At 49.2% G+C, this 13,898-nt stretch overlaps 2 protein-coding genes across 3 annotated transcripts in view; both read right to left on the bottom strand.

Moving 5' to 3' along the window:
* Positions 1–13,898, bottom strand: part of SYS1 (SYS1 golgi trafficking protein) — a 51,318-nt gene that overhangs the window by 9,316 nt on the left and 28,104 nt on the right. The window lies entirely within an intron of this gene.
* The window catches only part of DBNDD2 (dysbindin domain containing 2), a 56,774-nt gene that overhangs the window by 16,013 nt on the left and 26,863 nt on the right, over positions 1–13,898 (bottom strand). Inside the window, exon 1 of one of the 2 annotated variants that reach the window (XM_048819572.2) lies at positions 243–463. The exons of the other annotated variant lie outside the window; for it this stretch is intronic. Coding sequence (XP_048675529.1) covers positions 243–285 — 43 coding nt within the window. The 5' untranslated portion in view covers positions 286–463. Of the gene's footprint in view, positions 1–242; positions 464–13,898 lie in introns of those variants that run through there. 2 annotated transcript variants of the gene reach the window in all.

Below are 13,898 nucleotides of genomic sequence, written 5' to 3'. Positions count from 1 at the left end.
CAACACCGGGGCGCTGTCCGGGCCAGGGAGGGTCCCTGCGGCGGGGAGCGTTAGAGGCCTGGAGCAGCGTTGCACGGGAGGGGAAGAGGGCGCCTCCTGCCCGGTCCTGCACGTCCCTCCGCGCCTGCTCCCGGACAGTCAGCGGCAGGGTGATCCCACCCACCGAGCCGGGGGGACCCTCGCTGGGAAGCCACCGGACAAATAACCCACCCCCGCACCAGCCTTCCCGAGACGGGACTTACAGGGCAGCCTCCTGCTCTGGCTGTGAGCTCCGGGTCCGGACATGGCCAGCGGCGGGCGGGCGCTGTCTGCTGCAGGCAGCCCAGGGCGCGCTCAGGGCTGGGCGGGTGCAGGCTGCTCATCCCCCCAGGCAGGGCAGGCAGCGCTCCAGCGGGGCTGGCCCGGCCGAGAGTGCAACTGGGGCTGCCTACCGGGCCGGGCTGGCTGGGGCTCGGCGGACTGTACCAACTGCGTGATCCGCAAAGGGGGTGGGAGTGCGGCTCGCACGGGCTGCGGGCTCCCGCTGGCTGTACCAAAGCCAGGCGCTGGAGCCTGGGGCGGGGGCTGCCTGCCAGGGAGCGCGCGGGCAATCGCCTGTGGCTGCAGGAGCAGCGGGGCGGGAAAGGGAGCAGGAGATGCTGAGGTCCCCGTTAGGGCGGCTGGGAAGCAGGTGCAGGCGGGACCCAAGACAGCAGCCTGCACCCTGCACCGGGCTGGAAGGGGGGTGTCTATGGCGAGCTTCTCAGCTCTGACCCTGCAAACCCTCTGCCCCCTTCCAGGCACTGCAGCGCTGGCAGGCTGGCCCTGTTTGCACAGGATGGGTTCTGGCCAGGGACACAGTGTCACCCTGAGCTGAGTGGCTCTGGCAGGCACTGGGGAACCCTGCAGTAAGGGGGCACCGTGAACCATGGCACTGGGAGTGGGGGGAGGACAGGTGACCTGCCCGGGAGACCCAGGGGAAGCAAGTCAGGGCCCTTTTCTCACCCCTCCCTGGGCCGCAGCATGGAGCTGGGGTTGCACTCAGCACTGCAGCCTGAGGCCTGCCAGCAAAGGGAGCCAAAGCAGTGACACCAGCTGGGAAAAGCCAGCATCCTTGCTGCACTTATGGCAGAAGGGGGTGGGGGGAGGATAGGATATCAGCTTCCCTCCATCCCAGTGCAACAGGCTGCAATTGCTGTGGAGAGAGCTCATATATACAGAGCTCAAGAACTGGCGCATCTGGAAAACTGCCTCTCCCTGCCTACTTGGTGCTAATGTTAATAATTAATGTCTTATGCTTCTCTATATGCACTGCACATATGATCATCAAGCAGGCAATGGGCTGCAGACTCCATTCTTATCATAACTGATTCCCTGCGTCTCCAGTACACAGATTCCCTTAGAGGCCTCTGTCAGCCTCATATCCAGCATGTTTTCCTCATTAGCTCTTTGGCTATCACTGAAACATGCTGGGCTTGATTCTACTCCTAATGGAGTCAATGGCAGAGCTCTCAGGAGCAGGGCCTCTATTTACTTCCTCCGTCTCCACAGAGTGACTCAGTCCCTCCGTAGTGCCAGTCCCTGCTCTGGACAGACAGGATCTGCTCACAGCCAGGATTCACAACTCCTCAGAGCATGATTTGCTCCCCTTCCTCTGCATGAAAGGGAGTTTCCCACAACCAGTGTCAGTCCCACCCAGCCAACTGCCTCAGAGGGTTTGCATCACCACATTATCAGACAAGTGGAGAGGTTGGACTTGTCTGCATCAGCTGTTCCTGACTTGGACACTGTTGCTTTGCTGCCCTCCTGACTTTGGCCCCTTGACATGGTAGTTGTAACAGAAACCCCTTGCCACCAATGGTAGTTAACCTGCTATGTTAGGAGGCTGGTTTGAGGGAGGGAGATGATTCACAGCTCATGCATGGAGGTTTATTTGTGCAGATCTGATGCCACTGGTTCCATCTGATGCAAGTTAAATTAATTCTGAGGTTTCAGTTTAGCCCACATGATTATTTATCCACATCCAAAACCCACCCCAGAGTTCCACATGACTATTTCTGTCCATAGCCTGGGGTCCAGATTAAAGAGCATTGGTAGGGGCACAGGACTGGAAGAGCAGAGGGACTGCAGGTCAATATTATGGGGTCCCAGTAGAGTGTTTGTGAGGGGCTCAAGGTTAGAATAACAGGGCCACTGCCGATCTGGATTGAGGTATATTGGTAATGTACAAAAACCTCTTGCACTGCCCCTATCAGTATTATGAGGGGTTTTAGCCAGTAGTATCACTTCCTCAAATTCCTGTCCCACACCTTCCTTTCTGATCTCCCTGATATACACTCTCAGCTATGGGAGCTAGAGGCCAGGGCCAGGGCCTCAGACCAGATCTCTGCTATAGTACATCTCTTTTTCTAAATTGGCACCAGTCACTAACGTGAGATTTAAGGCCAGATTCTGCTACCCTGATTCACAGTGAGTAGTCCCTTAGTCTGAGTAGTCCTGTTGATTTTCATTAGAGCTAATTGAAGACTAAGATACTACTCAGTGGGAATACCAGAGGCATAATCTGGCAAATAATAAATAACAACACAACAAACATGCACCCCTCTGCTGTCTCACTCTTTACTGTTTCCATGGCAAAGAGTATCTTAATTCTTAGAATTAAGCAACATCGCCCCCTGCATGTAGCATACATTGAAGCATCCTGGCATTTTACCATAGGGTCCCACTGCCTGTTGAGTATCAGTTTTACTCAAATTAAGTTAATGTAACCCAGCCCTGTAAGTTCCATCTTGGTCCCCTCTGCTCTTGGCCATGAATGCCTGGCCTGGGGAGAAAGGAGAGAGGCAGAGGTGGAATCGCGCTACACAGCAATCCATCAGGAATGGACACAAGGGGCCAACAGCATGTAGCCCTGCTCAGGTGGAATCTTACTTCTCTCTGACAGATACCTGAAGGGCCTGGCTCTTTTCTTTACACCAGCATCACTTGCGGGGCCAATCAAATCTCCTTGAATTGAACTGTCTCTCTCCAGGTCATCACAGTAACTAGTGCCCAGAATTACTAAGATGACATCATAGTCACAGGTCAGCTGCGAGCCCTCATTGCAAACCTAGGGGGAAAATGGCTCTTCCATCACCATGGCACAAAGTTCAGTTCCTGCCAGAGCTCCTGAGGCAAGCTGGTAATCTGAGCACTCTGATCATCAGAATAAAATGCAACGTGACTTGTTCCTCCTGCATTTCCTGCTCAGGTTTCTTTCTTCTATTATAGATTTGCAGAAAACAGGAGGTTACTCAGGTCCCTGACCACTGGGACAGGGTGGGAGGATTATGGAATAAATCAGCTGCCAAGTGAAAGGTGAACAAGCCCCAGCCAGGCACTGAATCATAAAGCAGTGAAAATAGATCTTATTCTTTACAAGCACCATGTGTAAGAGGCTGTACGTGAGATGCGGCTTGATTTGTTCAGTAAGTTGCAGGAGTAAAGATGGAAATTGGCTTTTTGCCATGGACGTCCAGGGTTTCTTTCCTAACAAATTACAGCTGAGCCAGAGTGCAGCCCATCCAGGCTGAAATGCCATCTCTGATCCCTGCAATCTTGCAGTTCCCTTAAAGGGAGATTTTGGTCCAGGATAGATGGGATCCTGAACAGCTCCCATCTATTGAAGAAATATGGCTGCTGTGGAAGTGAACGTGTCTCACGTGGAGCTAGGAAGCTTGGAGGAGAAGCACAGAGACAATGGCAGGGCTGGAGATGGTGGATGATTCCAGGTCCATTAATGCGGCTTCTGAGGCAATGTCAGTGATGTGATGGGAAGTTATACAATGGGGTAAATTAGGCTGTCTCCTGTTTATGCTGCTTCATTAGATGGATGCACCACTCTGACCTGTTCAAACCCCAATGCAAGTCTCCTGCTAAAGTTTCAGAGCAGTTAGCTCCTGTCTTGGGGCAGGTGATAATCACTGCACAGATACATCACTGGCCTAGTTAGTGTTTGCCAGAACTGAGGAGGAGGCTCATAGCAGGAAGTAGCATCTTTATTGTCTTCCCCCCCACCCCTCTCTTCTGCTGGCAGCAAAATGTGCCTAAAGCGTAGATGTTTTGGGACTCAGCTAACAGAAAGTTGTTGAACTAGGCATCTCAACTGCCCCTGAAATGCTGTCCCATGCATCTCCGCCAAGGAGCCACCTCGCACTCCACAGTTAACATCTGCCCCTGGTGGGTGTGAAGTGGAGAAAGGGAAATGTTTTTACCCTCGTGAGAACTTTGTTTTCTATGACTCTGACCAGCTGCTTTATTTGGGGTCCAAACAGTAAGGAATACGGCCACCAGAGCAAAGGACACTTTGACTAGTCAGTAGAGCTCTGCAGAGAACGGAAATTCCGTTTCATGGAGGATTTTGAGATTTCTAATTTTTTTTTTCTGAACAAAATTTGAAATCCTCTGCAAAAGAGAATTCCAAAACAGTTTCATTTCAAATCAAAATGTTTCATTTTGACTTTATTTTATAGTATGACAATAATTCTAATATAGAATATAAAACAAATTAAAAAAATTAAAAGGAAAGGTTATTTCAAAAAGAAAAATCAAAATGTTTCATTCTGAAAATGTTGAAGTGGGAGTGTTTCAACACTATCTGAACTATTTCCCTCTCCCCCCCCCCCACCCATTTTATTTTCCTAAATGAAATTTCAGCAAAATCAAAACAATTTCATGAAGCGTTTCATTTTTGCTGGAATTGCATTTTCAGCTGGAAAACTGTTCCAGCCAGGTTCTTCTTACCTGCTCTACTTGTCAAGTTTTCCCCACCATCACCTGGCCATAGCCCACATCCCTCAAACCAGAGGCCATTCTGTCTGGTCTAACTGTACTCCTAAGTCACTTGGATACATCTGAAAATGCCCTCCACCCCCAATGATAAGTCTTCCTTACTGCTGGATTTCCCATCTTGTGTGTGTCTTTTAGGCTTGGGGCAGGAACTGTCTCTATATTAGGGTGTTGGTACAATGCTAAGCCCACTGTTGGTGTTAAACAAATAAATCAAGGCTAATGACTAGCCAGAGCCCTGACATTCAGGAGCTTTTATTTCCCCCTTGTTTTCACATCAGCATGAACATTCAGTTCACATTTTTAAAGTGTGAATTCAGCACCAACTACCCCAGGATGGGTGTAATCTTTGTTCTGCATGAATGGCCCACAGGGGTAAGAAATGAGTTCTGTGTCCATGGCCCCTTCACACCTTAGCCTCTCCTCTGCTGAGAGCACCAGCCTATGCCATAGTGGAGGATGGATTTTGTGATGCAGGCAGCTGCCCAGAGCCACCAAGTCCCTTCACTCAGGGGCCATCATCAACCACCAGATGGCAGTGACTTCTCAGAGCTAGCGAGGAACTGATGGTCTATACAAAAAGGGCTGATTTCCTCAATCCCTGAGCCACCTAGTCCATCTCAGTTAAACACATTATTACTGTAGCACCTGCGGCCTTTGTCATGGACCAGGAGCCCATTGTTCCAGCTGCTGTACAAACACAGAACAAAAAGACAGTCCTTGCCCTGGGTACACTAATCCTTTCATTTTAAACATTCAAAGAGCTGAAACGCAGAGAGGACGGTCTGTGAGCACAGCCACTGGTGGTCTATTTAGTCCACTATCCTGCCTGTATACTCGATGTCCCTGACCAACTCTGCAATGCTGCATATCAGGACAGATAGGGATTTCCCCCTACCCCTTGCCGACCAATCCCTCTACACTGTGAAGCATGAGAGTTCATCACTGCTGTGCCTTTGTACATACCTGCTTTACAGTGCTCTGCCCACATCACTTTCACGAACAGTCAGACACCAGACATGGTCCCCTGGACACTATCATAATCACTAAGGAGAGGAAACTCAGAGCCAGATTCCCAAATGGATGGTGGGGGACCCCTTGATTCCTTCATAACCCTCTTCATCAGCTAGTTCCACTCAGCTGTGGAGTCTGCACTGCGAGCATTTGCCCTTCCTTTGCCCCAGCCATCGTTAAAAGCATCAGAAAATGCTCCACAAATTCTCAAAGTGGTTGATCCAGAGATCCCACAAACAAAGCAGGAACTTCAATCCCTTCTTGACTGCCCATCTACCGAACAGGACAGTGCCCCATGGCCTGAGGTGCAGGGACCCAGTGCCAACACCTCCGAGCTTTACGCAGCATGTTAGCAAGGCAACTTTCACAGATGAGATCAGAGCTGCTGATTTGTTTATCTTGAAAGGACATATCTAAAGCAAAGCCAGGTCCCCCTCCACCCCAAACCTGCAGAATTCAGCCTTTGTGCCGCAGCGCCTCTCTCTTCTATGCCGTACTGATTAATCATACACTTTGACCCCACTGAAAGGCAAGAGGAGGCAGAGAGAGTTGGGAGAAAAGAGGGGGAGCTTCGAACAGGGAAATGCCAGCAGCAGTTTCAAACAGAGCAGTATTGCTAGATGCATACACAGGTACACGTGCCTGCCGGCACACACAAACATACACCCATGGGATACATACGCACGCTGGTAAAGCACTTTTCAATACAGCAGTGTTTTACACACAGAGACATGCTACTAATACGCTGACATGGAGGCAGATGCATTGCTGGATATATATACCCATTTTAAAACACATGCATACACATATATAGGTCAATCCACACTCACACCCATGTCCACATACAACAGTGCCTTCAACCCAGCAGCATTGCAGGCACACATACTCACACACACAGGTCCCCCATCCCCAGGAGTAACAGGGACAGTAGCAATAGTAACAATCTTTGTTCAGCTAGCCATCCTGGTATTAAAAGGAGAAGCTAGCACTCTCCTTGTACTGTATATTTAATCACGGGCTCTGTGTTTCCAGCCCCATTGGGGCAGCTCCACTCTCTTGGAGATCAATCTACTGAAAGGCACATGCAGTTTCAGCTTTCCTGCCTTGTGTTCTCTCTCTCTTTGGCAGGTTTCCCTCCTTTCCCTCATGTTCTTTGCATCCCAGGCTTGATTTCACCTGCCTGCTTTCTGGGCACTGATTTGATATTTGTAGAAACTGGAGATGGAGAAGGCCTATTCTCTCTACTCTCTCCTGGGGTAGGGGAAGGTGCAAGATTGTTCTCTGCCAGTAGATTTGTTAGTTCATTGTTAAATGCCCCAAGTGATGAGACTCACAGCCTTTGCTCTGGTACCTGTTCTAATCCAGTGGTTCTCAACCAGGGATCTGGGGGGGGGCCACGAGCAGGTTTCAGGGGGGTCACCAAGCAGGGCCAGCATTAGACTTGCTGGGGCCCAGGGCAGAAAGATGAAGCCCCACCACATGGGGCTGAAGTCCAGGGCCCTGAGCCCCGCCACCTGGGGCTGCAGCCAAAGTCTGAGCAATGTAGCTTCACAGGGGCTGAGAACTGCTGTTCTAATCATTCCCCTTGACAGGAAGCTTGCCTCGGATATTCAGACTACACTGTCCTTTTCTGAATTTCATCCCACTCATCTCAGGTGCACCCCCTGTGTATAACACTGAATCATCTCACAGTTTGTTTAGCTCTTCTTACCTCTCCCAGAAATCAGCCCCTCCAGCCCCTAAATGCCCTTCTATCAAGTAGTGAGAAGCCCAGAACTGGACATGATATTCCAGGTGTGCTTACACAGGAGCTGTAGAGAGGTCTGTAGGGCAGTTCCTCGCCAGTCTCTACTGGACTTAGAGCTCCCTGTGTCAGATCACTCCAGGTAGCTGGTGCTGGTTAGGGTCAGCAAGTCACAACGTCACAGCTGGAGTCATCTACACTCTAGATCAGTGATACTCAGACTGTGGCTCACGAGACCAAGTGGCTCTTTAATGAGTCTCCTGGGGCTCTTTGCAGGACATGATATTAAAACACTCTGTTATTAACCAGTCAGGATGCTTCTATTATGTTATTAACCAATTAAGTTATCAACTTGCACTAAGTTATTAGCTTATTTGCTGTGGTGAATACACACACACACACTCTATTTCCCATCATATTGTTTAATACAAATAGAACTATAGTAAATGAAGCAATGAATTCACACTACTGTGGCTCTTTTGGGTAATCTGGCTCCTGAACAACTGAGGAGTATCACTGCTCTATAGACACAAAGAAATCAGGCCAGGAGCTCTGGAAGCTCAGAATGCCCCAGCCTGCTGGGAGTAGGCCTACAAGTCACAACGCTCAGGTCTGTGAACTTGACTCTCACTTTAGACCCACTCTACGCTGTGGCCCTAGTCACCAGCTGAGGAGAAACAATCACACACCCAGGTTAGTTTGCTGCTTCTTTCTTCAGAGCCCTGTTTATATCACCTTCACAGAGAAAGTAAGGGGGGAGGGGAAAGGTGTGCAAAAAATAATACAAACATCAGCCTAGTCAGCATTCAGACTGGGGTCCTCTGAGCTTCAGTAGCTACCAGGGAGGATCCTTTCTAACCCCTGCAGGTTCCTCAGGGCCAACCAGCCAGCTCTGGTTACTAAAGAAAACATCAGTCCTAGCCACCCCCTTCTTCATGGGTTGAGTTCTCCTTTATGTTGTCCGGCCAATGTCCTTTATGTTGTGTGGGCCAATCATGAGATGCTGATCAGCTGTGTCAACTGCTTCCCAGCACCTGCCTGCTGGTCTTCTCTCTGGGACAGGGTTTGTACTCTTTTTTCCCTGCCCCCCGAGACTATTAAAGGGGCAGATTGCTCTGTTATACACACTTTTACTTCCCTTCCCTCAAATCTATTCGTCTTTATTATGAATTATTACTATCACAAATACTGGCTCAGGAGAGAGGACACCAGAAACATTCTGTATGTAATAAATCCAAAGCCGGTTCCTTTCACATTTCCCCAACTTTTCTCACCATGAGAAGGACAGCTCTCTGCAGCAATATCCAGAGCAGCTCTCTACAGCAATATCCAGAGCCCCAGGTATTGTGCCAGGAATCATGAGAGCTCCTGATAGTTATTTATTTATTTATTCTTAATAATAATTAAATTTGCACTGCTACTGTCCCTTTCATCTCAGGATCTCAGTGGCTTTATAAACATTAATTAACAAAGCCTCAGGACTATTCTCATTTTATGGGTGAGGAAACGAAGGCACAGACTGACTTTCTCAAGGTCACACAGTGAGCTGATGGTAGATTGGGAGTGGACCCCAGGAGTCCTGACTGCCAGTCCCCTTCCCTGAACGTTTGCTGTGCTGTTCCACTTCTTGGTTTCCTATGTTAAATTGGAAATTCTCCTATCTCGGGAAGATAGAATCCCTCACTATTGATGTTACACCCTTCTCTTTATTCTTCCCACAGTGTGCATTACCCCCCACCCCATCTGCAACTCCCCAGCAGGCCCTGTCACCCTCAATATTGACATGTGCTTTCTGGTGTCACAGATAAATGAGGTCACAGCCTCTGTCTGAATTGACATCACCTCAAGACCTCAGACCCTAGGGAGGACCAGTGGCATTTCAGAGAGAGGGAGCTCCCAGGTACCTCTCAGCTATCTTGCCTGTCTGCCACAGAACCTCCCATCAAAGCCCTTATAGAACAATCCCTGAATGACAATGAAGGCCCCAGGGAAGAAGAAAGCCCTCATTCACCAGGTACAATCAGTCCTTCTTCAGACCCTGTGATGAGTTGTAGTGATCCTCCTCCCTGAACCTCTGAAACTGGCAAAGGGATTGAATTGGTTGGGGGGAGAGAGAATTTGCCCTTAGACTAGAATGATATAGACTGTGAGGCCTTTGGGGCTGGGACCTGGTTTTCCTACGTGTTCTGTATAATGCGGAGCACCTTGGTGGGGCTCAACCACTAAAGCAATAACAAACATATCCAGTGGGGAAAGTCCCAGCAAGGCCATGGATTTAAAGAAGTCGAAAGTGATGATGAACACATACTAGGGTTATCCAGCAGTGGCCTTTTAAATGTGGCACTGACTCATAGGCTCAGAGACATTAGAGATAAGAAAAAGACCTATCAGGTCCCATCTAGACTCTGGTCCCCCAGAGGACAGGGCAGGATTGTCCCCTACAATCCATTTGCTAGTGCTTTGTCCACTCTAGTTTTAAATCTATTGCCTCAAGTGTGCCTGGTCTTTCCCTTTCACAGACTGAAGATGAGGAGACTGGAGCATGTCAGCTGAGTGACATGGAACAAGAGAAGAACCATCTAAAGACAGTAAGGAGCCACCCTGTTTTTTTAAAAAGAAAAGGAGTACTTGTGGCACCTTAGAGACTAACCAATTTATTTGAGCATAAGCTTTCGTGAGCTACAGCTCACTTCTTCGGATGCAGCACGTTTTTTTACACGTTTTTTTACACATACCAGCCCCTGGTAGATAGGTGTTGCCCTCACTATGAGGCAGTGGACACTGTAAAACTGGACAGTAGTGTGGGGTCTGTGCATGTCAGGCACCTTGTTCTCTACCCCTCTGCAGGCCGAACTGTAGTGCATGGACTCTTCCAGTAGTTGTGTGTTTGTTCGTCTCAAACTCTCCCTGGTTCTTGGCTGGAATTTAAAGGGAGGGCAATGGTGTGCATGTCAACATCTCAGTGTCTCTTTCTTCTATGGGCCAAGGGCCCAGAAGGGATGCACAACTGGGGATCTGTCTGACAGGCTGGCCCAAGGGGCTGGAAAGGATGTGACTGGCCTGTAGCTTCTGCTTCCTTCTCTGGCTGTGACAACCTCATGAGATCAGGGAAGGCAATAAAGTATTTCAGCCTTTCATTCCCATTGTACCCAATCTGGCAGATACTCAAGAAGCTGTCACTGCTGAAGCTGCTGAAGAACGCTGATCACAGGATCCTCCGGCTACGTGCATTAGCTGTCAGCTACTGGAAGTCACTGGCATTCCAGGAGCCTCCCACCCTCACTGCTGCCCCCTCTGGGTGAGTCACTGTATAACGGAATCCCAGGCTCTTTGTGTCCCTGTGACTCCGTCTAATGGGCACGATACATGAACCTGAGGATGGTTACATGATGGTGAGCTTTGTGAGAGTACATTGTGAGATGGGGAGTCTTTGCAGGCTGGGCCAGGAAGTGTGACTGGGGGCATGGGGAAAGTGAAAGGTGGCAGATGGTGAAATTAGCTCATTCAGAATATTTTAGGCCACCTCTCAGCCATGATTCCATGGGGCCACAGACAGTCTGATTTCTGCTGCCAAATGCCTGATTTAAAAAGGGGGAAGTGGTGTCATGCTCAGATTTCTCCAAGAGGCTAGTGCTGGAGGGCTGGAGTCATCAGCGAAGGTACTAGAGGAGATATGACCTATAGTAAGTGGAATAGAGGAATTTCAAATCAAAGAAGGCAATTTTGAGCTGTATCCTGTAACGACCCTAAGGCAAGAGAGCTGCCTGGAGGTGGGAGAGATACGCTTGTACTTTGTATGCTTGGCAAGGGCAGCAGCAGCAGCAGCCCATCCTGCACAGGCTGGAGTCTGGAGAGCTGGGTAGTGGACAAGGGAGGTACAATTGTTGAAGCAGGATGAGATGACAGTCGGGAAGAGGCTGGGAGTCAGACTGTCCCAAGTGCTAATCCTGGCTCTGCCACTGATTCAGGGGGTGGCCTTGGGCTATTTCCCCTTCTAAATCAGGCACTCCGAAACAGAATGATCTGGACAAACAGGAGAAATGGTCTGAAGTAAATAGGATGAAATTCAACAGGGACAAATGCAAAGTACTCCACATAGGAAGAAACAATCAGTATACAAAATGGGAAATGACTGCCTAGGAAGGAGTACTGTGGAATGGGATCTGGGGATCATAGTGGATCCCAAGCTAAATATGAGTCAACAGTGTAACTGTGTTTCAAAAAAACCAAATTTCATTCTGGGATGTATTAGCAGGTGTTGTAAGCAAGACCCAAAAAGTAATTCTTCTGCTCTACTTCACACTGATTAGGCCTCAGCTGGAGTATTGTGTCCAGTTCTGGGTGCCACATGTCAGGAAAGATGTGGACAATCTGGAGAAAATCCACAGAAGAGCAACAAAAAGGATTAAAGGTCTAGAAAACATGACCTCTGAGGGAAGATTGAAAAAATTGGGTTTATTTAGTTTGGAGAAGAGAAGACTGAGAGGGGACATGGTAACTGTTTTCAAGTTGTTAAAAGGTTGTTACAAGGAAGAGGGAGAAAAATTGTTCTCCTTCACCTCTGAGGATAGGACAAGAAGCAATGGGCTTAAATTGCAGCAAGGGTGGTTTAGGTTGGACATTAGGAAAAACTTCCTAATTGTCAGGGTGGTTAAGCACTGGAATAAATTGCCTAGAGAGGTTGTGGAATCTCCATCATTGGAGATTTATAAGAGCAGATTAGACAAACACCTGTCAGGGATGGTCTAAATCAGTGGTTCTCAACCAGGGATCTGGGGTCCCCTGGGGGGCTGCGAGCAAGTTTCAGGGGGTCCGTCAAGCAGGGCCACTGGGGCCCAGGGCAGAAAGTGGAAGCCCCACTGCATGGGGTAAAGCCTGAGGCCCTGAGCCCCACCACCTGGGGCTGAAGCCAAAGCCTGAGCATCTTAGCTTCATGGGGCTACCTTTGGTATGGGGCCACAAGCAATTTCCCTGTTTGCTGCTCCCTAACGCTGGCCCTGGCTTTTATAGGCAGAAAATCAGTAGCTGAGCAACAGATGGGCCATGGAGGTTTTATAGCATGCTGAGAGGGGCCTCCGAAAGAAAAAGGTTGAGAACCTCTGGTCTAGATAATACTTAGTCCTGCCACGAGTGCAGAGACTGACTAGATGACCTCCCGAGGTCCCTTCCAGGCCTACAATTCAATTGTCTAGTCATTTCAGCTCTCTGTCTCAGTATCGCTGTCTGTCAAAGGAAGATCATATGAGTTCTCTCCCGGACTCATGGGGTGCTGTGAGCCAGATTAATTAGTTAATTTCTGTCCATTGCTCTGAACACAGAAAGCATGATGAAAATGCCACGTATTTGAAATAATGGAGGTACGTGAGGGCAGTCACAGCCCGGATCACCGTGATCATCTCTAAAACATTGTTTTCCTTTCACTCACGTCATTGTTTCCACCTCAACCCTTTGTCCGGGCACGTGAGAGGCAACACACCAAAGTAGCCAGGTCCCTCACTCCAGCCATCTAGCAGGACCACATCCTTCTTTCTTTGCAGTAGCTCCTTTTCAATGCTTGCACCTTGCCCTCTGTCTCTGAGCCACTCAGACTCTTCCTCCTCCTCCTTTTTGTATTGGGGAGGGGGATGTCTTGTGTGAATGGCCCCTGCATGTTTCCTTTTGGCTTCTCTCACTCCTGCACCTTATTGCCAGAATGATCGTTACCATTCCCTGTGGGCTGCATGCTCAGTCAAAAGGCTTGTCTCTGTGGCCAGTTCCAGGACAGCTGGGTTAAGAGGACTGTTTTATAAGCTGTTTTGGAATCTGCAGTTGACTGGAATGGAAAACAATCGTGTTTCGTTTTGGATTTTGTTTTAGGACAAGTGTCTCCTCCAAGGACCCAGACAAGCCTCAAACAGATGCTGGTGCTAATCCTGTCACCGATCCTGAGGACATGGATACAGATGCTGCAGCTGTGCAGAGTAACCTTGAGCTGCCCTTGAAAACCCAGCCTCCTGATCTACATCAGAAGTGCTGGTTCGAAGGCCTGCCCAAGCGGCTCCACGTACCAGCTCCCAAAGTGCTCTGTAGACCTGCGACCCAGCGATGGATCAAACCCTGCTGCACTCGGTCCTGTGGCGAGACTCTGGAGCACACTCTCACCATCCAGTACCAGGAGTGACAGTGTCTGCTCCCTGTAAGCTTCCTGGTGCTGGCTTTTGACTGAAGAGAAAATCTCTGGCATCCCCCTGTAATTTTCTCTCCTAGACATTGAGTCACTGCGACTTTCTCTCCCCTAGCCAGGCTGGATCCTTCTAAACCCTGCCAATGGCCAGAGGTGCTTCCCACCCCCACC

Source organism: Caretta caretta, chromosome 13 (assembly GCF_965140235.1).
Source record: "Caretta caretta isolate rCarCar2 chromosome 13, rCarCar1.hap1, whole genome shotgun sequence".
In the NCBI taxonomy this organism is placed as follows: domain Eukaryota; kingdom Metazoa; phylum Chordata; order Testudines; family Cheloniidae; genus Caretta; species Caretta caretta.
The sequence above is the reverse complement of the archived record's forward strand: the minus strand, read 5'-3'. Positions and strand labels throughout refer to the sequence as shown.